General features: G+C 37.0%; 1 protein-coding gene and 1 long non-coding RNA gene across 3 annotated transcripts in view; one reads left to right on the top strand and one right to left on the bottom strand.

Moving 5' to 3' along the window:
- Positions 1 to 18,010, bottom strand: part of cicb (capicua transcriptional repressor b) — a 68,725-nt gene extending 50,715 nt beyond the window's left edge. For both annotated transcript variants that reach the window (XM_087286702.1, XM_087286703.1), the window contains exons 1-2: positions 17,793 to 18,010; positions 435 to 4,296 (exon numbers count right to left, since the gene is read on the bottom strand). In XM_087286702.1, the coding sequence (XP_087142828.1) occupies positions 435 to 4,188 (3,754 nt within the window). In that variant the 5' untranslated portion in view covers positions 4,189 to 4,296; positions 17,793 to 18,010. The remainder of the gene's footprint in view (positions 1 to 434; positions 4,297 to 17,792) is intronic.
- On the top strand, positions 17,325 to 21,210 carry LOC147833284 (uncharacterized). Its single transcript, XR_015511123.1, has 2 exons — positions 17,325 to 17,589; positions 17,690 to 21,210. It is a non-coding gene; the product is annotated as an uncharacterized LOC147833284 (long non-coding RNA).
- Positions 21,211 to 24,181: the final 2,971 nt, after the last annotated feature.

The raw sequence follows: 24,181 nt of genomic DNA, 5'->3' as shown, positions 1-24,181 counted from the left end.
ACCCAAGTAATTTCCATAACTATGGTATGTTAAGGATAGTTAGTAGTCAAAAATGTATATGCTGTTAAGTTTTCCTTTTATCCTTCCAAATTTGTATGCATTTTTTTATTTTGCAAAACAAAATAAAATAAAATTCAGTCAGTGCTTCTAACAAACAGCCTTAATAACCACTGACATAAACATTTCTCAACAGAAGGAAAGGTTTCAAATGACCAACAAAAGTGACCAACAAGAATTACCAAGTGAAAAATTACTTCAGCCTTTAAATAGTCTCTAAATAGTTTGTATTTAAATTTTTCATTAAATCAGGCTTACACACATTCACAATCGTGTGTGTGTGTGTGTGTTTATGTAAGCATAGCAAAACAACATTGCAGCAAAGCACAGCTTAAACCTTACTGTTAGCTTTAAATGTAAATATCAAATTCTCTTACCTGTTCCAGGTCGCCCCATGATGATGTCTTTGCATGGCACAGGATGTAAGGTCTCTGTGGGAAGAATGAGTGGCAGCAGGGCAGTAGGAGCAGGGTGACAAGGAACCGGCTGCTGGAGTGTCACTGGGCAACTCTTATCTTGTCCCCCTCCATCACCTGCACCAATTAGACCAGCCCCTGAAACAGGGCTAGGCACTGATATGCAGGCTAAGGTGGCGCTAGGTTGCGTAGGTAGACCTGCAGGGTTTGGGTTTGGAATGGAAGAGGTAGTAGACACTAGAACAAGAGTTGAAGTGGGATTCTGCAGTAGGACAGAGCCATTAGTGGAAGCAGCATTAATTGGAACAGGAACCTTTAGACCTGTCTCTGGATGTACACCAGTTTGGCTGTTTTCTGTGAAACTGGTCCTGTCCACCTCTGCAACTCTAGCCAGTGGGAGTTCTGTAAACTTTATTAAAGGAACCTCAGGATTTCTCACTATTACTGGAGAGTCTCTCAAAGGCTGCTGGGAAATGGTGCATTGTGAACCTGATTCTAGGCTTAGGGGAGAAGCTGGTGAAGAAGAGGCAGTGGTTGAAAGCAGTCTTTGGGGGTGTGTGACAGTAGTGGTCTGAGGAGAGATAATGCAAAGGTTGGTTACAAGAGAAGGGTCACGACAGCTTTGTTCCTGATCAGGCTTGGTATATTCCTGTAATAGTGGAACTGGGGGAGGAGGGGCATCCGTCCTGCGTTTGCCTGGGCTCATAGGTACAGTGAAGGTTAGATTGGGGTGGAATGATGGCACTATACCAGACAAGTGTCTATCCTTCTCCCTTTCTGTGCCCCCTGTTCCATGTTTTGGGAGACCACTGTTGGTGCCACTGGGATGTTTGTGGCGGCGATGAGGCAAAACTGGAGAGGCTGTAATTGGACTGAAATTTGCAGGGTGAAAGCCAAAAAGTGGTGAAGCTGACGGAGAAGGTGTAGGTGAGAATGGGGACTGATTTGAAATTGGTGAAAATGAAGGAGTCACAGACCTTGAACCCAGAGATACCAGCATAGTTGCAGCCTCACATTCATCAAAGTCAAAACGAGAGAAATCCTGAGGAAGCAGCGATGGCAAGCCAAGACGTGGACGAGAGTCAGTGCCTCGGCTGCTTGTCTCACTGCTATCTCGAGAAGTCTCATCCCATTCAAATTCACTGCTGGCACGACCCCTCAAGTCTGAAGGGGTCACAGTCCCCGAGCTACTCTCTCCACCTCCTCCACTTCCTCTCTCTCCAACTGCTCCCTCCATTTCTTTGGTACGCATAGAGAGGTGACGAGAACAGTAGCCTCGACGCTGGGACTCTTTCATGCAGCCTTCTCGTGAACACAACCTCCGCCACTGCTTTCCATTGAACTTCTTACGGATTCCATTGGGTGTACAAACTACATCGCCTTTCTTATATTTCTGTTGGACAGCTGACAAAGGTGTCCTTGACCTTGAGGAAGAAGCAGAGGAGGCAGAACTCCCTGGAACTGGGGTGGAGGTCTGTGAAGGAGTAGGAGTCTTTTCCAGAGGTGTCAAAGAACCTCTGGAGCTGGGGGAAGGAGGCACAGAGGGTGAGATATGGTGACTGTTACCTCCATCTGACCCTAAAACTACAGATGAAGGGGTTGGCTGTGGACTTCCTAAAGTTGTCCCAGAGATGCCTCGCACCACTGTGATAGGACTCGGATACCCAGGAGGTTTGGAAAGAATTTGTCTGTGCTGATTAGGAGCTCCTGTTTTTGGTCCTCCTGAGACTAGAGGTCCTCCACTATCTCTAAGTGGTGCCATGTTAAGTCGCAAAACCTCCATGTCCACTTCTGGAGTCTGCAATTGCTTTCGCTCATGTTCTCGTTCTCTAACTCTTTCCCTATTCTCAGTTCCCTCATTCTCCCCCCTAGATGCTAAGCCAAACATATTGTTTGCTACCATCACAACTGCTGGTGACGTGGAAGATGAAAGTGTGCTTTCATAACGATGAGCCCCTGTGTCTGGAGATGGGAATCTGCAATTCTCCCTAGGTGGACCTGCAGTTACCAAATCCATTCCCTCACTTAACTGACATAGTTCCCTTTCAACTTCAATCTCCTCTCTGTGCTCTCTCTCCTCTCTTTCTTTTTCTCTCATAACCCCATCCCATGGTGGAACAAGGAGGCGCAAGTTCTGGCGGGCAACCCATACACTACTTGATGTCTGTTTGGTCTCCACCTTGCTGCACCTCTCCTTCTTTTGCTCCTCCTGCAAAAGCACCATGTAGGGACAAGCTGAATGAGAGTCTACCTGAGCAACCACACCTTCTCTGTACCACTCTTTTTCTTTATCTCCTCCATAAGGCACACATACACGCGTCCCAACCTCCACAAGTTCATTTCCTGGGGGTGGGGCGTCTAAAATGAGGTCAATGGGTTGGTGTGGACGACTTACTAATGTATGGAATGGATACGAGAGGAGTGTCCCCTCCCCATTAATCTGCAACTCTACATTCAACTGCTCTTTATTGGACCCTCTCACCACACCACATATAAATATACATTCCTTAACTAACTTCTCATCTTCTTTTAAACTACGTCTTGGTCGTCTTCGTGCAAGCACCCTTTGGTTTTTCAGTCCTTTAGCTAGGGTTTCGGCTACTGTTGCAGACCCTTCCTGTTCAACTTGTGTGTGATTGGGAGACAGGACAACAGACAGCGTTGAATTGTTCAATGGGTTAAATCTTCTTGATGCTCTTACATGGTTCCCTGAATTTAGTTGCATACAAGAGGGCTCAAGCACCTCCAGATCCACAGAGTGTTCACTGGCTGTGTCTGTGGATGATGAACGCACAGAATTTGGGGCTTGCTCCCCATATCCATCTGCTTCCACCATTTGGATCACTTTTTCTACTTCAGAAGGCACCTCACTTTTTAACATGTCACCCATAATTCTGTCTCCTTTTGAAGTCTCTGTGCTTGCTATATTGGCTATTTCTAGTCTACTTCTACTATTCCCACTATCATCCAGATCAGAAGTATTGGCTTTAAATAAATCATTTCTGATTACAGGAGTAGTGTTCTGAGAAATGGAATTTTGCGGAGAACCTAGATGGTTGATATGAAGAGTGAGCTGGGTTACAGGTTTTGAACTAATGGGAGAGGTACTTGTAGCTTGATGTTCATACATATATTTCTTCTTGGGCACCCTTGCTTTGAAAGTAGCTGTCTTTCGACTGGAGAGTGTGGTGGAAGTGTGGTTGGCACTTAAAGAGCTGCTTTTATTTAAACTGTTGCCTATATTATTTGTATTCTGTGTATTGCTAGCAGTGCTGTTTGTATGTTGGTTGCTACTTTTACTGTTTGTGCTAGTAAGGTTTTGAGTGTTTGTGTTACATATGTCTGTGCTATTACTATGTGAATTTTCATGTGCATTGCTGGCTATTTTGATTGAGTCTGTGTTATCTGTTAAATTGTTGGTGTTAATGTTCTTGGGGCTTTTTGCTTTATTCCCGACTCCTGCATTTTCTTCAGACTTCGAGGTTTCCATTGTCCTTTCTTTGATTTGCTCTTTTAACCCCTCACTGTTTGTCATGTTGCTACTCTTGATTTGCTTGTCCTGAGAGCTATCTTCTTTGGACGGAGTGTATTTCTGATGTGAAGGTGCAGGCGGTGTTGTTTGTGAATGTCCGTCAAGTTTGCCTCCTCGTTTTCTTGTTCCTTTTCCTCTTGCCGATAAAGGGGATCGTCCTCTCTGTTTCTTTGGTGGCCTCATCTTTTTTTTTTTTTGTTTGGCAACTGTTTCCTTTTACCCTTTTGTCTTTTTTGTATTTTCCCGTTTAATTGGCTTTTTGAGGTTTTGTTTGCTTCTCTTCACAACAACCTGTAACAAGAAAAAAAAAGAGTCAGAGAGACATTTAAAGAGAAAGTACCATGTTGTCAGTATAGTAATTGGGGAGACACTGCTCTAAGAGTACAAATATTTCTAAATAGTAGAAATAGTGATGTGCTCATACCTATGTTATGTGTCTCAAATTACAGACTTTCTGGAACAAAATATTTCAAGTTTTTTCAGTTACATTAGACATTCCGATTGATCCAGATCCTATATTAATTATATTTGGAGTTTCCGAAGAATTTTTGAGACTTACACGGATAAAACAACTAATTGTTTCATATGGGTTGATTTCTGCCCAAAAACTCATCCTTTTGTTTTGGATGAGTTCCAAGTCTTAAATTATGGCTGACAGAGTTAACAGTTACACTACATCTGGAAAAAAATCATATATACCCAAACATACAAGGTTTTGTTATTTGAAAAAAATTTGGTCTCCTTTTATTTCCATTTTACAAACTTGTGATTAATATGTTTACTATGCCTTTAGTACCTACGTTTATTGTTGGATAGCACTGGTGGGTGGTTGGTTGGGGGAATGCATGTTTATTTCATTATTTCTTTATTTTTTATTATTATTTTTATGACTGTTGTTTCTTTGTTTTTTTTTAATTATTACTTTATTTTATTTATTTTTTCAAATGTCTAATTGTTTGAATGCAAGTTTTATGTTTATGTTTAAAAAAAGTGTATTTTCAAGTAAATGTCTGTGAAAATTTCTAATATTAAAAATATTGAAATCAAAAAATAGTGATGTGTACCTGTATATGTAAAAGACATAATGACATCCATATATATGCAGATATTTAGATTATATCATCATTATATAGATAAAATACAGTACATAAAGATTGCTGAAAACAGTAGACCATGAGTGTTCTAATAAATAACCCAAGCACATTTATGTGCAAAATGAATTTCAGAAAACATATACAATAAGGAAACATTCAACCTACTTTTTCCAATATAGTGTACTTTTCTGAAAATTAATCAAAGTGCATTAATCTAAAGTCAAATAAAAAAACAAAAACAAATTACCTACAGTATATTGCTTAAAAGACACACTGAAAATCACATTTGTTGAACATCTTGGTGCATTGTTAGTCTTGATGCAAGTTTAATTCAATGTTTTAGATTTCCAGAGCAAAAAAAAAAAACTATTTTAAATTAATTTTATTAATAATTTTAACAACACTAATGCTCATTAATTATAATTTGAAAGTTATAAAACAGATTATATAAAGGGAATGTGGTACGTATATTATATACAGCAGGGAAAACATATTTCTAAAGATGCAGTTTACTTGAAATTTTCCCTGGATGTTGGTAACAACCAAAGAAATCTGCAAAGAAAACAAATCTATTCAGATCGCAAATTAAATTATGTGTAATAAAATGAAATGACACAGGGAAAAGTATTGAACCCATGAAGAAAGGGAGCTGTAGAAAGGCAGTGAACGCCCAGACAGCAGCTAAAATCTCTCAGTAGTTCTTCAAAAACCCTCTGCCCTTCATCATGGTAAATTAATGTTACCTGCTTCGGTCCAACATCTACTTTGTCAGGATGATAAATATGAAACCAGGGTGGACAATTTTGCAAGACAATAATTCAAAACAAAGCCAAGGAAACTACAAAATACAAATTTAAGATCAGATTTGACAGACGAGACCCACAGAACCATCAAGATTTTTACACTCTGATGAAGTCACTCACACCTGAGCAATGCATGACTTCATTTTCAATATGAGAGACGTCTTCAAGCTGCCGTCCCCAAAAAAGCCTTTTACATAAAGTATTAAAGATATTTCAGTAGTTCAGTACTTTGTCCTTGTGTCATTTCATTGTTTTTACGCATAACTAATTATTTTTATTTTTTTGTTTTATTGTTTTTTTTTTTTTTCAAAATCTGATTCAATTCCTTGTCAACAGGAAAAAAACATGACGTGTTTAATACTTATTTTCCCTACTGTATATATGGAAGGAATGCCACTGTTAAAGAGTCACAAAGTAGCAGAAGAAAAATATAAGTCAGAATTATTGGCCCCCTGAATTATTAGCCTCACTGTTTATTTTTTCCCCCAATTTCTGTTCAACGAAGAGAAGATTTCTTCAACACATTTCCAAACATAATAGTGTTAATAACTCATCTCTAATTACTGATTTAATTTATCTTTGCCATGATGACAGTAATTTCCCAGAGATGGGTTGCGGCTGGAAGGGCATCTGCTGCGTAAAAACTTGCTGGATAAGTTGGCGGTTCATTCCGCTGTGGCGACCCCGGATTAATAAAGGGACTAAGCAGACAAGAAAATGAATGAATGATGACAGTAAAAAAACATTTTTATTCAGCTCAAAGTGACATTTAAAGGCTTAACAGTGTTAATTGGGTTAACTAGGCAGGTTAGAGTAATTAGGCAAGTTATTGTATAATGATGGTTTGTTTTGTTGTTTATCAAAAAAAAAAAATTTTGCTTACAGGAGCTAATTATTTTGCCATTAAAATACTGTTTACAAAATTAAAAACTGCTTTTATTCTAGTCGAAATAAAACAAATAAGACTTTCTCCAGAAGAAAAAATATTATCAGACATACTGTGAAAATTTCCTTGATCTGTTAAACATCATTTGGGAAATATAAAAAAAATAATAAAATCTAAATCAAAGAGAGGCTAATAATTCTGACTTCAACTGTATATGCAGGAATAACTATTTTCAATTTTGGTGCATGACAGATTTTCAATGTTATGTAAGAAATTACAAAACACAAACTATAAAATTGCTAAACTGAAAATAAACATCAAAATGTATTTTACAACATTTTGAATGAACAGTCAATCAATAGGTAGAATATATACATTTAAACTATAAATATTTTATTCAATAATAGTGTTGAAATATAGAAAACTTGACACAGCAGAAAAAAGTTAAATAATGTGTACATAGTTGTTATGGAATTCCACAATTCCACAATTTGTTATGGAACAAAAAGTATGTCAAATTATTATTTTTTCTCTCAATCATTACAAACACTAGAATTTTACTATATGCATTTATTTAACACACATTGGCTGATAAATACAAATTAAAATCTGCATATATTGTCTGCACTCAAGTATTTTCAAATTAAAAAGTGATCATGAAATCAACAGATTTGGATCATCTAAATAACAATGCTTATACATTTGTCATAAATTCTTATAGGATGCAAATATTGTATGTCTTTGATGTAAAGATATGCCTAAATCAACAAATCAGTGTGTGCAAAACTCCTTTAGTTCCAAAGTTGTGATTTATGTGTGTATTTTGTGTCACAGCAAAAAGGTCTCAGTACATCAAATCCAGTGAGAAGGATCCATAGCACTACAGACAGAGCGTACAGATCGTGAATCTGCAGGCGCTCCTGTGTGTGTGTGTGTCTCTGTGTGTGTGTGTGTGTGTGTGTGTGTTTCTTCTGACACAAACACATACGTTATGCATGCAAAAATAGACATATTTAGCATCTGTTGTCACAATGCAAAACACAAACGCAAACATTTGCTCCTCCACACATACAAATGCATTTTATGCTATAGCCTCCCTTTACCATCCTGTCCTCATCCAGTCGTACACACAAACACGTGTGTGAAATCACACTCCTCTGCGCTCAGTTTTCTCACTCTCCCTACTATTCCACACACCCACCCACTCACAAAAAATGTGCAAACAGACCCTCCCACACAAACAAAACACGCACAGGATTTTCCTGCGAGAGATTGCTTTAAAAGGAGAATTAGGGGATTCTTTGAGTCATTCCAGAAGACTTCCCACCCACTGTTCCTACTGACCTTAAACTGTTTATTTGCTATGGAGAGAGATTTCCTTCCTCGTCACTACATGGAATATTACAAAGAAAATAATGGCGTTAGGCTGATGTCAAAATTATGGATCTTAACATCACATATTTCAGATTTGTGAGAAGGTTTTCATAATAATTTAGCATTTTTGGAACAGCAAAACAATTCATTAGCCTATTTAGATGCACAAATCACAGCACAATGTACGAGTCAGCATGGTACTTACTGTCACACAATCAAGCCAAAATTCAGAGTAAATTCCACTATTATCAGTTTTTCCTGTTCTCAGCTTAATCTATTATCATGTTTTTCCGTTTTATTTGCTCTCATGGGGAGTCAGAAAATCTTGGCAATGTCAAAACAATAAGAGATGTGCCTATGAGCGGGGCCAGACAATCTGTGGACTTTTTTTCCCTTTAATTCTGTGCTTTTCATTTATTTGCAAATGTATACAGAATTATTTAAAGAGTACATGAACGTAAAACGGGCGAAGCAGTGGCAAAGTAGGTAGTGCTGTCGCCTTACAGCAAGGTCGCTGGGTCATTGTTCGGGCCTCCGCTCAGTTGGCATGTTCTCCCTGCATTCACGTGGGTTTCCTCCGGGTGCTCCGGTTTTCCCCACAGTCCAAAGACATGCGTAACAGGTGAATTGGGTCCGTAGTGTATGAGTGTGTATGTGTGAATGAGTGTGTGTGTGGGTGTTTCCCAGAGATGGGTTGCTGCTGGAAGAGCATCCGCTGCGTAAAAACGTTCTGGATTAGTTGGCGGTTCATTCCGCTGTGGCGACCCCGAATTATTAAAGGGACTAAGCCGACAAGAAATGAATGATGAATGAATGAACGTAAAACTGAACACATAAAAATAAAAACATTAATAACTTCTTGCATTTTATTTGCATTTACAATCCGATTAGAACAACTTGTTTGGTAAACAAAATCACAGAAGGTCTCTCATATCGGTAACACTTTACGATAAGCTTGTATTAGTTAATGCTAGTCAGTCTATTTACCAACATGAACAAACAATGAACAAAACATTAATTACAGATTTTCCTCATCTTTGTTACCATTAGTCGGTGGAAATAAAGCTGTTCATGAACTTACAGTGCATTACCTATAATGTTAACAAGCATGAATCTAGATTTTATTAACGGATTGGTAAATGTTTATATATGATTTATAAATGCTGTACAAGTCTTCCTGATTATTAGTTCATGTAAATAAATCCATTTACTAATGAAAACCTATTGTAACGTGTGACCAATATACCCAACATAGGCTCATTCTGAAAACGTAGCCCTATGTACATTTCTGGAGATTATGAATTATGTAGCCAAGGGTATGTATGGCTGCATTTCATCTTTAAAAAACTACGCTATGGGGCAGTATGATGCTGTTCCTTTTCTTGCTTACCAGCTGACCCCTTACCTCCGCATGGACGGCTTTCCCACTACCAGTTTGTCCAGCAGAGTTATTTAAAACACTATTGGTCGGGTTTAGGTAAGGGCGAGGGTGGGGGATCTATCGGTTGCTCAGTCAGTAAGTCAGTCAGTCCACAGTGGCCTCTGGTGGATTACATGAGAACACAGGTGCGAATGGCACTTGTGAGAGAAATTGGAGATCTGAAAAAGCGTACACAGCGGCTCCTGGTGGAATACTGAAACCGAAAACTGCAAAAAAAAAAAAAACGTAGCTCCTCCTGAGACGTGTTTCACCATCTCCAGAAATGTATATAAGGTCACGTATCTACTATAAAGACAGAATAGATCACTCACTATCCTTCGGCTTAGTCCCTTATTTCAGATCAGCACAATGGAATGAACCGCCAATTACTCTAGGATATGTTATGTGGTGACATTGTTTCTGCTGGTGGATACCCTTTTAGCCACAACTCAACTCTAGGAAACACCTATACAGAGGAGAAAACATGGGGAGAACATGCAAACTCCACACAGAAATGCCACCTGGCCCGGATGGGACTTGAACCAGCGACCTTCTTAGGGTGCTTTCAAACCTGTGAAATGATTCAGTTGTTCCCAAACAGGGATTAAAATTGATACAATGTTGCTCTTTGTTCTTGGTGCGGTTCGCTTTCACACGGCAAAGTTTCTAAAAGGACCAAAATAGCTAAAACAAGTCACACTCATATGTCAGGGGGTGGTAGCGGATTGGTGGTGTTTGACAGGGTGCGCGCGACGCGTCTGAAGAGCGAGGATGGATGAGGTGGGGAGGGGTGAGAAGGGTGCGCGACGTATCTGAGGACCGGGAGGGAGATGCGCGATTTCCGGGAGATTATCACTCGTTTGCGGGCATCCGGGAGACTCAGTGCATTTGTGGGAGACTAACGAAACTTCTGGGAGACTTGGGATGTCTGTTGAATGACCTCCCGCCATTGAATTATAAATCTCTCTTCATATAGCTGTATGCCATATCCATAATACACTGTGATATAACCGGGCTCAGATCTCGCTTTCTCACAACAATCGAACCGCTCCAGAGTTTGTTTCAATCAAGCCTAGACCACCTCATTCAAGCGATCTCGGAGCGATTGTTTTGGTGCGTGTCCGAGTGCGATTGGTGGATTCACATATGTCAAACGAACCGCGCTAACTGGGCAAACGAGACAGGTTCCGAAACAAAAGTGTAGGTGTGAAAGCACCCTTACTGTGGTGTGACAGTGCTAACAGTGCTAATATTACTTTACAAAATGTTTTAAACATAAATCATATAAAATTTGCATATTATTCGATAATATTACTGAAATTAATATAAAAATAAATATTACACACTTACGAAATGACTTATGTTAACTGTTTGTTTAAGCTACTTATTTAAAATGAGCTGTAACAACACAATTCTTGAGTTTTTGGGGACAACTTAATTTATTTATGTTCAATCCACTTAAACTTGTAAAAACAAAGTTACCTTGATTTCTTGATTTTGCAACAACATAAATGGATTGTGTGGAACCCAACATAAATTGATTGAATGATGGGCTCAAAAATTTGTAGAAACCTTTTTTTCTGTTGGATTTTTGCGAGCGCAGGTTCTCTGTGGACCTCATTCATTCATTTTCTTGTCTGCTTAGTCCCTTTATTAATCTGGGGTCGCCACAGCGGAATGAACCGCCAACTTATCTAGCAAGTTTTTACGCAGCGGATGCCCTTCCAGCCGCAACCCATCTCTGGGAAATCTGTGTGGAGCTATCCACGAGTAACCAATGTCTTTTTTGACAAGGAGTTCAAAACAAATAACTGTAGGCAAAAACACTAAAAAACGTTCCTGATCTGTAAAAAACACACTGAAAAAAATTAATACACTGAAAAAAAATGTGTGACTCATAATAATACAACACCGAAGAACTACAAACGTTTGACCGCAAAAGACTTCTTTACTCATTTCAAGAACAACATTCAGAATTATTAATATGATATAGCAATCATAGTGTAAATCTGTTGGATAAGTTTATATTCATTTAATCACCCAACTGCACATATCTTTAAAATAAAATCTAAAGCATATTAATTAAAACTAATCGAACATCAAACAGTTAGTCAAAAGTGACAGACTATCCAGCTTATTTTTATATTTATTTATCATAATAACATTTTTTTTATTATTACAGCTCATAAAAGTGAAGGCATGACTGGAATATCCTAAAACAAAAGAGCTTTTGTAGTTTTATAAGTATATGATAATCTTTTACACAAACTTTGAACATGCCGTGTCGTCCTTGTCCTTGGTCTATTAATCTACAATAAGCAAAAATGCTGCTTAACTGAAGGAAAGCGAACTCGAGCCCTATACGTTTGCTTGATTTAGTATTGCAAATGATTTTTCAACGTCTTATTTATGGCTGACAACATTCTGCAAATTATACCCATGATCGGAAATTTATCACAGCAATCTGAACCAGACCATCATCATATATAATCTTCTCAGCCATGCAGCTTAAGCGTGTTGTTAAAAAGTGTTGCTACATTTGCATAAACTCTGACATATCTGCAGCTTCTAGAAATTCCTGTTCGGGGAACACAAGCTTTTGATGTCAAACTGCACAACCTACAATCCTGGAAACATGTGATGCTTTTTTTTGTACTTTACCAAACCACAAAATCACTATTTAGCTTACGATTTATTTCTAATGGATTTGAACCACTGATATTTTCCAGGGGAAAAAGGTTGATGATTAAATCACTATCATCTCTGGCTTACAGCTTCCTTTGTTGGTTTTTTACAGAGGGGAATTTTGTTTTTCAAATGTGCTGCTATTCAAATCTACGTAACTACATTAGATGAACATGCCGGACAACTTGCCAAGTTGAGATTGATACTAGAACTAGTACTGCTGCTTTAGTACGTCTTCACGAGTTATATGCAGTTTGGCAGTGGACTTCGTTGCTCCAAAAAATTCAGCTGTCAAAAAAACTAAAAAAAAAAATAGGTTGGGGTTATTTCAGGTTTTTTTGAAGGTCTTTTTGTTTATTGATGGGAGTTTTTAGAAAATGTAAAACAAATGTGGTAAATTATTTGAATGGCACAACGTTAATATGTTCCCTAAAATTTTAATCCATAGGATGCACACAGTGAGTTATATTTGCAATACTTCAAAAAAAAAAAAAGCAGTTTCATGCAGTTCTTTTAAGTTTTACTTCATTTTTACAACAAAAAAGCTCTAAGTCAGGGAACTAACCTTTTCTGTACATTCTGGTGTTCGTCAATCAAGATATTTGGGAAGCAAAATTATATTAAATAATAACCCTTGCTTACTTTAAAATATATAATAATAAAAAAAATTTTATAATCAAAATCAGAGCTTCATCTGCCAAAGAACTCTAAAATCTACTCAAATATATATATATATATATATATATATATATATATATATATATATATATATATATATATATATATATATATATATATATATATAAAATCAAAAAAATATATAAGTGTTAAGTTAACTTAATCGATTTATATTGGGTTAACATGAATGAATTGAGTGGAACGCTGCATTTTTTACAGTGTAAATCTAATCTTTAAAAAATCTAATGTTAACTTTATTTGATCTTGTTTTAGAAAAATAATATTTTAAATGTCCAGTAAATGTACACCAAAAAAGATTTTAAAAAATTTAAAAAGATACACGGTGGTATAAAAATAATTCCTTAAGGAACAGTTGTGTTGTAAAGACAGAAAAGGCCTCTTATGATACTGTTCTGTACCTTTTATGCAACAATTAAAATGAAGGTACACAATTATTCTCATAAAATATGTACATAAGTGTTGGATAGCTCCTTCTTTGCTATAATATCTATGAAAATAAATATTACAGGAAATACAAAATGATTTATGAATAATTTCCATATTAAAACATGAATCATCATCATTTAAAGCATATGTTTAAAGAAGCTCATAATTAGTAAGTTCTATAATACAAAACAACTGGTAAAACATAAAACTCTAGGTATTGTAGAGTAAACATTTAAGACATTTTAATAAACGTTTAGTAGCATTTTCTAAATGACATTTTCATTATTGAAATCCACTATCAATTAGCTTTCCACTTTGCACGTGGGCTGGCGCACTACCAAGTGGTCATGCAGACATTTTATTGTAAAACTAATCAAATACTATGCTTTTCTCGTTACAATGCTTTTGCATGATTCTATTTCTATATTAGAATTAAGTAAATTAACTTTTGGATGATTACAAGCTATTGTGTGAAAATTGGAGAATTTTTTTTTACATTGTATTTGGGAGAATGTATGTTTTGAGAAAAGTATTGTGAAATGTTTAGAAAACATTAGATCTTTTGATTTATGTTCAAGTATTTTTTATTCTTTATTGTAAATGGATATGTACACAAAATAAAACCTTTTTTAAAACTGAAACATCGTTTAAAAGTGTATCTGATGTTTTATATTTACTGAAAATAAATTGACACATTTTGGATATAGCAACATGCCTTTAAACAGTTCTTGAAGAACACATTTGACACTGTTAAGGTACAAATTGTCTAGTCATTGTAGTGATACCTTTATGGATCAGATTTGTATTTAATCATAATGAAAAACATACAGAAAGATACAGAGAAAGATATAGTTTTTTTTGCTAAACTTGATGTCAAAACATTTTTATTTATATATAATATATATATATAACATTTAGGACTTTCTGCTCTGATTTGAGGCCTTAAATTGTGAAAGGCTTTTAAAAACTATGGCTTACCAAAATGTCTAGAGTGAGAATTAGTTGTTAAATAGAAACAAATCAAGACTAGACAAAAGTAAAGGCAGAGAAATTATTAAGAATTTAAAATATGTAAGTATAAATGAAGTATCTATAAAAATTAAATATATATATATATATATATATATATATATATATATATATATATATATATATATATATATATATATATATATATAATTATTAATTCAATAGCAGGAATCACAAATGAACTAATTAGCTCTAGCATTAATTTACAGCAATCAGTGATCTGTGTAGGTCAATATATTTAGAAAATAATTATACCAGGTTTTTCCTGGCCCAAAATGAAGCTGAGATGGTTTCCCAATTATTAAACAAACACATTTTGCATTATTCTTGTAATCGTATCAAGTAAAACATTATCTTATTTAAAAAAGCTAACATAAAACGTAATTAAATACATGAGCAGTGCTTGGTCATCGCTTGAAGTCTGTCGGTAGCTGTGAATGTCAGCCTTATTTAGGACAAAACCTTGTGGTGATGGTGCAAATTTTGATGGAGGTGGCTGTCTTGTAATTATCTATGCAGGAAAAACCCTGAATGATATAACAAATGCAAAACGGTATAACTAAAAACAATCAGTGCATTAATAGTGATGCAAAACAACACACACGCTTTCAACTCAACTTCCCGTCCACTTCCCATGACTGACAAAATTAAAAGTAAAGACTGGAGTAATATTTATCAAAAGAGAACTCTATATACAGAATTCAACAGCCTATAGAGGAATCACAAATGAAAGAAATAACAAATGTTTACAGCAAGCAGTGATTTGCATTTAATTCTAAGTTGGCAGTTTAATATATTTAGAAAATATTTAAAAGATATTAACATTCATAAATTTAAAGTGTGCAACAATAGCGATGCAAAACGGCACGCACACACACACGGCTAATCCTAGGTCCGCTTCTCATGACAGCTTTGACTCCTATGCAATTACAGCTGGTCAAACAGAGTCTCAGCATTTTGAATATTAGCATGATACCTGTATTAAAGGTCTAACAGAAGCAAGAAAAACTCTGATATCAGCCATATGACAGACGTCCAATCCAAACACACACACACAGAGTGCAGGGTTTTCAGCTGAAGCGTCACTGTGTTCTGTGTGAACATCGATAATAAAAGCTACCATCCTCATCCTCAGGCCAACGACTGCTGTATCATTACAATCTTAATCCACTTCAAAACAACACATACACACTCCACTTCTGCTGATAAACGGACGAGATATTTCAGCCGTCACTCAGCTGCTGTATGATCCTAAAAGGTCAAATGGTTTAGTTCAGAATTAATGACTATTTCTTCTGCATGAGGTTGTTTAAATTTGCTTGATTTGCTTCTCCTTATTCACAGTAGCTACACGTTTATTAAGGCGAAATAAATGTCAGTTCACCCCAATGAAAATGCAAATATTAAAATGTTAATAAGGCACAATGATTAAGAGAGATTTTGCATAATTATACTTTTTTTAAAACGTAAAACCTTGATGAGTTCTGCGTCACACGCCAATGCCAAGCTCAAACACGCAATATCACACATACACACTCCCTGCTCAAGGTGCACCAGTTGTCAACAGAGCAACTGATCATGTCAAATTCGCTCAAAATACATCCGTGCATTTACGTTTCCCCTCAGGGGTCAATAAAGCACCTATCTATATATTCAGACTGATGTGCGGCAGAAAAGGGGGACACAGACTCACACGCAGTTGTGATGCCAGTGTGCCAGCCTGTCACACTACTCGGATTTAATTGGAGAATAAGCCTAACAGTGCATCGCTCCACCGCAGTGTTACGAAGCAAAGTAAACATTTTTTTATATACATATATATATCAAATGTAAACAACAACAACAGAAAGAACCCACGACGCCACAATGAGTGTGATTTTCAAGTCAACGATCTGCCCACTCCACACAACACATTGCGTCTCAACAGTGAATTTGTGCTCATTCACAGATTGTTCTGCAAAATGTGCATTCTGGGGCATTCAGGAGGGTGCAGGGCTGCAGCAGTGCAGTGCCGTGCAGCTCCGGGGCATGCATGGGTGCTATTTCCTCCCCAAATCCAACCATTTCCAACTGTATCACCTGCTTTATTTGGACTTTTAACTGGGTCACAATGGGGGTGTTACAGTCACACACATGAAACAGCAAAACCTGGAGAAACTCAAGAGACGAGCGCACAACAAGGGGCATCGGAGACGCATGCCATGCTCCTGAGTTCAAGCACTTTGAAATCAGGAGATAAGCTTGAGTACCAAAGCTTGCGCCATATGGATGCTGAAGCAGTACATGTAGGGTGTGACGTAGAAGCGAAGCTGCCCAAAACAACATCCAGCACCACCACCATCACCAGTCAGCAAATCTCTCGCTTCTCCACCATGACTCAAAGGAGCAAAGGTCCTCGGTGGCACACACCTTCCATTGCTAAGCGTGCAAAGTGGCACACATAACCTGATGAAGAATGAATTGACGGATTGGTGTTAATGCAGCCATCATCATGAAGACACTCTTTAAAAAAAAAAAAACATCAAGAGTGTGTGTGTGTACCATGAAAACCCCTCAATCAAGGAGGCCTGTGAGAACTGAATGATACTTTTAAAGCATTCATTAAAATATTAATTAAAGGTTTTTTTTAAATACTACCATAAATACATGTATGAGCCCCTGAAATGATGCACAACAATCAAAAGCGTACCGTCAGAAGAATGCGCACGGCAGCCGCCGGTGGTAGTACTATACTCGCTTCGCAATGTCACAGGAGTAGTACTATGCCAAGGACTCTCACACAAGCTAGATCAAACAAGAAACGTCTTGAAAAATAGTAAAAGAAAGCTTTAAAGCGTGCACAAATACAGTCGCGCTGACGTGCAAAAACACAACGCAAAGGTTGCCCGTGTCAATATGAGGACGTACATGCATGCAGCAAAAGTTGCGAGTGATCCACCTTTATGAGACGTCCGAGAACGACAGCGCGTGTGGTTAATCCGTTTAATAATGAAGTATTAATTTGTTTGTTTTTGCATTGGTGCCGTGACGTTATTACTCCGCTAGTACTGTAGTGCAATCCTTCCTCGAGCGTAATCCTGCCAGTGCGTAACGCAGTGCACGAGTGCCAGTCTGCTCTCGTCAAGTTGCTCAAACTCATGCCATTCAGGCAAAACAGTTCGGAATGGGGTAAGTTATTAAATTAGGCTAGTCGAAAAAGCTTGCTCTTTAAAACATTTGACAAAGTTTAACTCTGCATCCCCACCCCCCTCCCTTCTCTTTGCTCTAGGTCCTTCCTTGATGTTTTTGTGAGCTGTTTTGTCTTTTACACGCAACAGTCATGCCCAAAACACGGTTTGCCGGCAGTGTTCGTTTGAGTAGTTACTACTTACCAAACCAGCAGAAATACTTAAGAGGAAACCGATGAATTTACGGTGCAAATTGCAGATGCGTGTTCTCTTTTCGGACTGAAGTGGCGTGCAACGTCCATGTGTGTCTTCTGTCTGTCGGGAATTTTACTTTATATCAGTCCTCCGTAAAACATCCTTGCCCCCCTCCCAACAGCAACTCAGGCAGGGATTAAAAACTATATGAATCCCTTTTCCACTACACTCACAAAATGGTGAATGAACCACTAACAGCTGGCGCGGCTGGCCAATCAGAGCGCGCTGGCAGATACAGTAGCCTATGGATTTGACAGCAGAAACTCGGGGGCGTTTCTCGGTGGCTTCTTCCGTTTGATTGACAGGCACTTTGTGCCAATCGCAGAAAGGCTAGATAGCAAGCCGGCGCTCACTCCAAAAGTTACAGTATCCAATGAGAGCGCTGGGAACCATAGGAACAGGGTGTAGGCGGGCACTAGGGAAGTGTTCAAGAAGCGCTGGCCAATAACATGATACGAGTCTGCGCTCCTTAATAAACGTGCGTGTTTCCCCATAAACGACATCAAGATAAACATTTTTATTTTTAAACTTATTTGATTGAGATATTTTTTAACTTTAGAGATAAACAACTTTTATATTTGATTAAGAATTTTACTGTTTGCTATTGTCAAGTAATTCAGTTCACTTATGAGTAAAGCAAAAGCACTCGGCTAATCTCAGCGTCCCCCTCGTGCGGGTCTCTGACTAAACAATTCACTTTCACACTACTATGCTTGTAACTACTGTTGACGCTCTCGATTTTTTTCCACTCTGCCTCGCTTTTCTCTCAGCAACAGCCCCTCACCTCGTGCGCGACAGCCAATCACCGCGCGGCATTCCACTGTCTCTAACGTATGTGCCGCTGAGCCCCGCCCCGTCCATGCAACGCTTGCAGGAGTTTGTAGGTGACGTCATCGCATCCCCGCGTGATTGGCCAGAAGCGTCGCGACGACGAGCCAATGATCAAACTCAGCGATGAAGTCATCACGCATGTTGCCACCAGCTGGATGGAATGGGCGTGGCCTGACGTACTCGCCTAACCCCGTGCTTGATGAGTAGTAGGACAAACACACAAGTGACTGACTGAGAGCTGTATAAACCACGCTGGAAAAATAGGTAGTGTACTTTTAACATGTTGTTGAAATGCAAATAGTGCTTTCCAAGCGAGTTGGTTTGTGTTGGTCATATACAAGGCTTTCAGAAGCACTGACGCATTGAAGCGTGCATCTACATTCACAGGATGAATGTCCGTTGTGAATTTCCTTCGAGAAGCAAAGAAGTCGTTACATAATCAGTGTTGTAGACAGATTCAAGCTCTCTCACAAGCGCAGTCCTCCTTTCACGTTTAAGCATCGTCCAGCGACCTCTGTCGGTGTTCTGCTGCAATGCAGAGAAGCATTCGTGCACGCTGAGGTGGGAAAATTCAAGGTACCTTTTACTGCGCTTTTTTTCTACTGATAAAATTATTATTAAGAACTAAAGGCGAGACACTGGAGGCAAAACTCACACTTTTTAATGCACTTGAAAACTTGTTTATTTCTTATTGCAGGCCTGTAGCCAGCCTGGTGGTTCTTTTTTCTCAAAAATGACTTTTTTGAAGTTATTCGCCTTGTTTTTTATTTGAGGTTTAAATACTCTATTAAGTGACATTTTAAGCACTATTTTAGCTAGATTAGCTTGACGGATGGTAACCAAAACCACAAATTTTGATGTAACAATATATTTCCTGAAGTTTTAAAACAAAGAAATATGAAAAAAGATAGAAACTTATTTTTAAAATACAGAATTATTACATCATATATCATAAATAATGTAGCCTATAGTCATTTATTTTACAAATAACGAGCTGGACAGCACATTCAACTTTACTCAGTCACAATTTGGCCGTTTCAATGAAAAACAATCAAAACATGACTTTACTTGCGTCTTATTCTGCGAGGTCTTAAAACATTCGATGGGTTATTTCTACAATTGATGATGGCATATAGCAGTCAAAATAGGAGAAATTCTGAACCTTTGTCAGTGGGGGGTAGGTCTTTCAAACCACCCGAAGGCCCCCTGGCTAGGGGCCTGTATTGGGGACATTGTACCAGAAACATACTTTTGGCCCTGAAATAAAAACATAAAAGTATTTTATCCCAAAATTGTCTAAAATGGACTGACGGTTGGTTTCTGTGAGTTTTTCTGTAAATGAATATGTCATTCAGATTTTTGTTCTTTATTAAAAGCACTTTACAAATTGAACCCACAGATTTAATAGTTTTGCTTTGCTAAGAACTGTTCTTTAGGGGAAAAAAGTTAAAGTTTAATTTGATATTATTTGCATCAATTGATTTAAAAACATGAAATTATAAATGAATTCTACAAATAAATACTATTTTACAACTGTCCCCATGTTTCTGTAGTCCTGTCACATTTGCAATAAATTTAACACAAAATGTGGCCATGACACGTTTAAGGCTGATTCGAAGCTGACAGTGATCAAGGATGCATTTTTTTGTTAACAAGAACCAGCATGTACAGCTTTCTTATACAATACAATCAATTTACATATCTTAACAAGAATGAAATCAGTGATAAAAAAAGAAATTAAAGGAGAAGAGGGAGAAAAAGAAAACAGAGGAGAGGGCACATAATTATCAAACTACATATATGCACATTTTCCAATTGTAGTTATTAACAAGAGTTATTAATGCAATTTTACTACAGGAAATGCATATATACAAACATTTTATGTAAAAATGTTAAAGGAGGAACATATATTAATTGTTTTAATTGCTTTTCTATTTTTAAACTTGGAAATCACTTTTATATACATTTGAATCTCTTTTTAGGATGCTTTCTATCATTCAATTGTATGATTTTTTTGAAGACGACAGGCTTAAGTCAGGCCCTGTCACATTTTTTCCAAGCAAAAATTTACATGTTTGGTAGAACGTCCTATATGGTGTTTTTTCATTCTTTTGGAAAAAAAAATATTAAAACATAATAAATGTTTATTTTATTGTGTAATATCAATTTGTATATTGGATTTTAATTACAAAAAAATATTGTATATGCACTTTTATTATTTTATATACACTCATGGCTTAGTTCATTAACCTAAACTGAGCCATAAACCTCCACTTTAGAAGTGCTTACAACAAACTTTATGCTACGTTTATTTAAACCAATATTCGAAAAGTTTTCACCAAGGGATATTTGCACACGTAACATTTTATTTTACAAATAATTGTTAACATTTCCAGTGCTCAGCATAACTGATTAAACCCCATTTTGAAAAATGAATAGTTTTATGCATTTAGACAAAACAGATTTATTAAACAAATATATTTATTTAAATAATATTTGAATTACCAAGGATCTTTAGAATGCTGAATAATACAGCCACAACCCATCTCTGGGAAACATACAATAATATAATAAGAATAATACAATTAAATTCAAGCTAATGTTGGAAAAAAAAATAATAATAAAAAATAACCCACAAATTTTAACTATTTTTTTCTCTTTATTTTGTTAGATAAGCTTTAGATTTGGCTTCAGTACTGACTAAATGTATATGCACAAATATAATGTTGTCTAACTTCCTATTAAAAAAAGATTTGTGAGGGGTGCACTTGTATATGCTGAGCACTGTACATTTATTCTGGCTGTAAGCAAATTTTCTGAAGTATGGAGTGATAAAAGAGATTTCCTAAATCCCTTCTGTAAAAACATGACTTTAATATGTCAGTAAATAAATAAGCACCATGAACCAATGTTTAGATATTTGTTCTAGAAACGTATGCAAATTAGTGCCTCATAACATTTTAGAAAACTTGTAATACAAAATAGGTTTGCAATTCAATCAATCAACCGGTAAGAATAGTAAAACCTTTTTCTTTTTACCCTATTCACCTGCAGTGTCTTGCTTTAAAACCCCTTTTGAAGAACTTGAGTACCTTAAAATGTCGTACTCTCTCATTAGCACTCCTCCTCCCCAGAGCCGTGCCCTTTGACCTGACCCCCACCATGATAAGGACCCCTCTTTTCTGGCTTTGCAGTGCTGTGTCAATCAGCTGTCAGAAATCTAGCCCACACTCCCACTGTCCCACCGGGACCCGCATTCCCTCCTCTGAGTCCCTAAAATGCAGACAACGACTGAGGTGATAAAAGGAGTAGAGGGAGACGACAGACAGAAAATGTGACAAAACAAAACATGACAGGGATGATGAGATGAACCGGAGGCAGGAACATGATCATGCATTTCATTTGAATCACCGAACATTTATTCAGTGAGTTCTCATAAAGAACATTGATTTGAATGCAGAGACAGAGCTCATGCTTACTGAATAACATGCCACAAGTATCGCATGTTAAATAAATAATGCTTATTGATTCATTTACAACAAGTTATACAAGTGGTGGATAAAAAAAAAAGCTAGGAAACGTGAATTAAGGTCATCCGACAAACTCGACTTTAAGGGGTAAATTTGAACAAGTGTACCCTGTCAGTAAAAAGTAGGTACATTTTGATGATGAAAGATGCTATCAGATTGAGCTAACCAAGGTAAAGGCTGATGTGGACTTCCCCAAACCCTAACCCGAACCCGAACATTTTAAATAGCATAATCTGATGGGTGGGGTAAAATGACAGCTTACCTGTCCTGTTAAAATGGTCACATCTCTCTACATCTCCTTTTTACCTTCTCAAACATTTAAATTAATAGCAAGAATGACAAGAAATCAGAAACAAGGTTAAAAAAATGGAGATAAATGTTAAACTTTTGTTTTACAGTTTCCATGTACAGTGAATTTATACATTTACACAGATTTATAATATTAGCTACTACAGTGTGCACACTTACTAGGGTTAAAGTCAGAGTATGGGTTACACTGTCAGAAGAAAAGGTACAGTGAGGGTACAATTTTGTTCCCTAGTGGGAACACAATATATAAATGTACCTTAAAAGGTGCCAAATTGGTCCTTTTCAGTACAATTTTTGTACCTAAATGAATTATAAAGGTACAAACGTCCAGATTTAGGTTTGAAAGATACATTTTTGTACGTTTTATAGCACATCTGGGTACAAAATTGTACCGTAAAGGACCAATTGGGCACTTTTAAAGGTATTACTTTGTTTCCCTATAGCAGTGGTCACCAAACTTGTTCCTGGAGGTCCTGCAGATTTTAGCTCCAACCCTAATCAAACACACCTGAACAAGCTAATCAAGGTCTTACTAGGTATACTTGAAACATCCAGGCAGGTGTGTTGAGGCAAGTTGGAGCTAAACCCTGCAGGGACACCGGCCCTCCAGGACCGAGATTGGTGACCCCTGCCCATAGGAACAGAATTGTACCCTCAGCTCATGATAAGATCAAGACACCATATAACACTAATTTAAATGTGTTAATACTTAATATTAATACTAAAATACATAATTTAAAAATATAAAGTTAATAAATTGACTGAATTAAATATTTTTAGAATTTTTTTATGTATTCAAATTAAATTTATCCTAAAAAATATGTGGTCCTAATGATTATTGACTATCAAAGAACATTTTCCAGTTATGAGTGCCTTACATGTTTACCAAAAGCATAAACATATTGTGTTACAACAAATTACAACTCCACTTGAGGAAGTTGAGGAGGAATCTACTGATGTTGAGGAAGAGGCTACTGACATTTTTGGTTTTCTGAACTGTTGAAGCAATTTATAGAGAAACTCTGCCTTCATTCTGAAATACAGAGAAAATGTTGAAGACAAATTATTTATTATGACTGAGTATTCTGGCTAAATACAAATACTTTGGACTTTATAAAGTGCAGTACTTGATGTAGCCTGTAAATGTATAAATCCTAAAACAGTATTTCTACATTTCTAAATAAAAATGGACATCTGTGAAACAAAATATTTTATTTATTTATTTGTGCATGCAGTCACCAAAAGATCAAAATGCCTGGGTCATTACTCTGAAAATGCTATATAATATAATACGGTACATTTTTGTACCTTCAGTGTCTACAATTTTGTTCCTTGGGGGTACAAAATTGTCTTTTAAATGGTATAAATGTAAAAGGTACAATTTTGTACCTCTAAATAAAGGTACAAAATTGTACCCTTTAGGGTACCACCCCAGTGACGGGCCACTTGTACCCTAAAAGGTAAAATTTTGTACCTTTTCTCTGAGAGTGTAGGGTTATTGTATCCGCATGTTTTACAGTTATTACTGTAGTAAGTACATGTAAAGTTTAACAGCAACACTATATGCTACCAAAATGCCATGCTGCTCTTTAGTAAACAAGAAACAGCATTCGCAGCCACCCTTAAAAGAATAATTCACCCAAAAATGAAAACTCTGTCTTTATTTAC

The sequence above is a fragment of the Danio rerio genome, chromosome 16 (genome assembly GCF_052040795.2).
Source record: "Danio rerio strain M-AB ecotype USA chromosome 16, GRCz13ab, whole genome shotgun sequence".
Lineage (NCBI taxonomy): Eukaryota > Metazoa > Chordata > Actinopteri > Cypriniformes > Danionidae > Danio > Danio rerio.
This window is presented reverse-complemented; position numbering and strand designations above follow the sequence as displayed.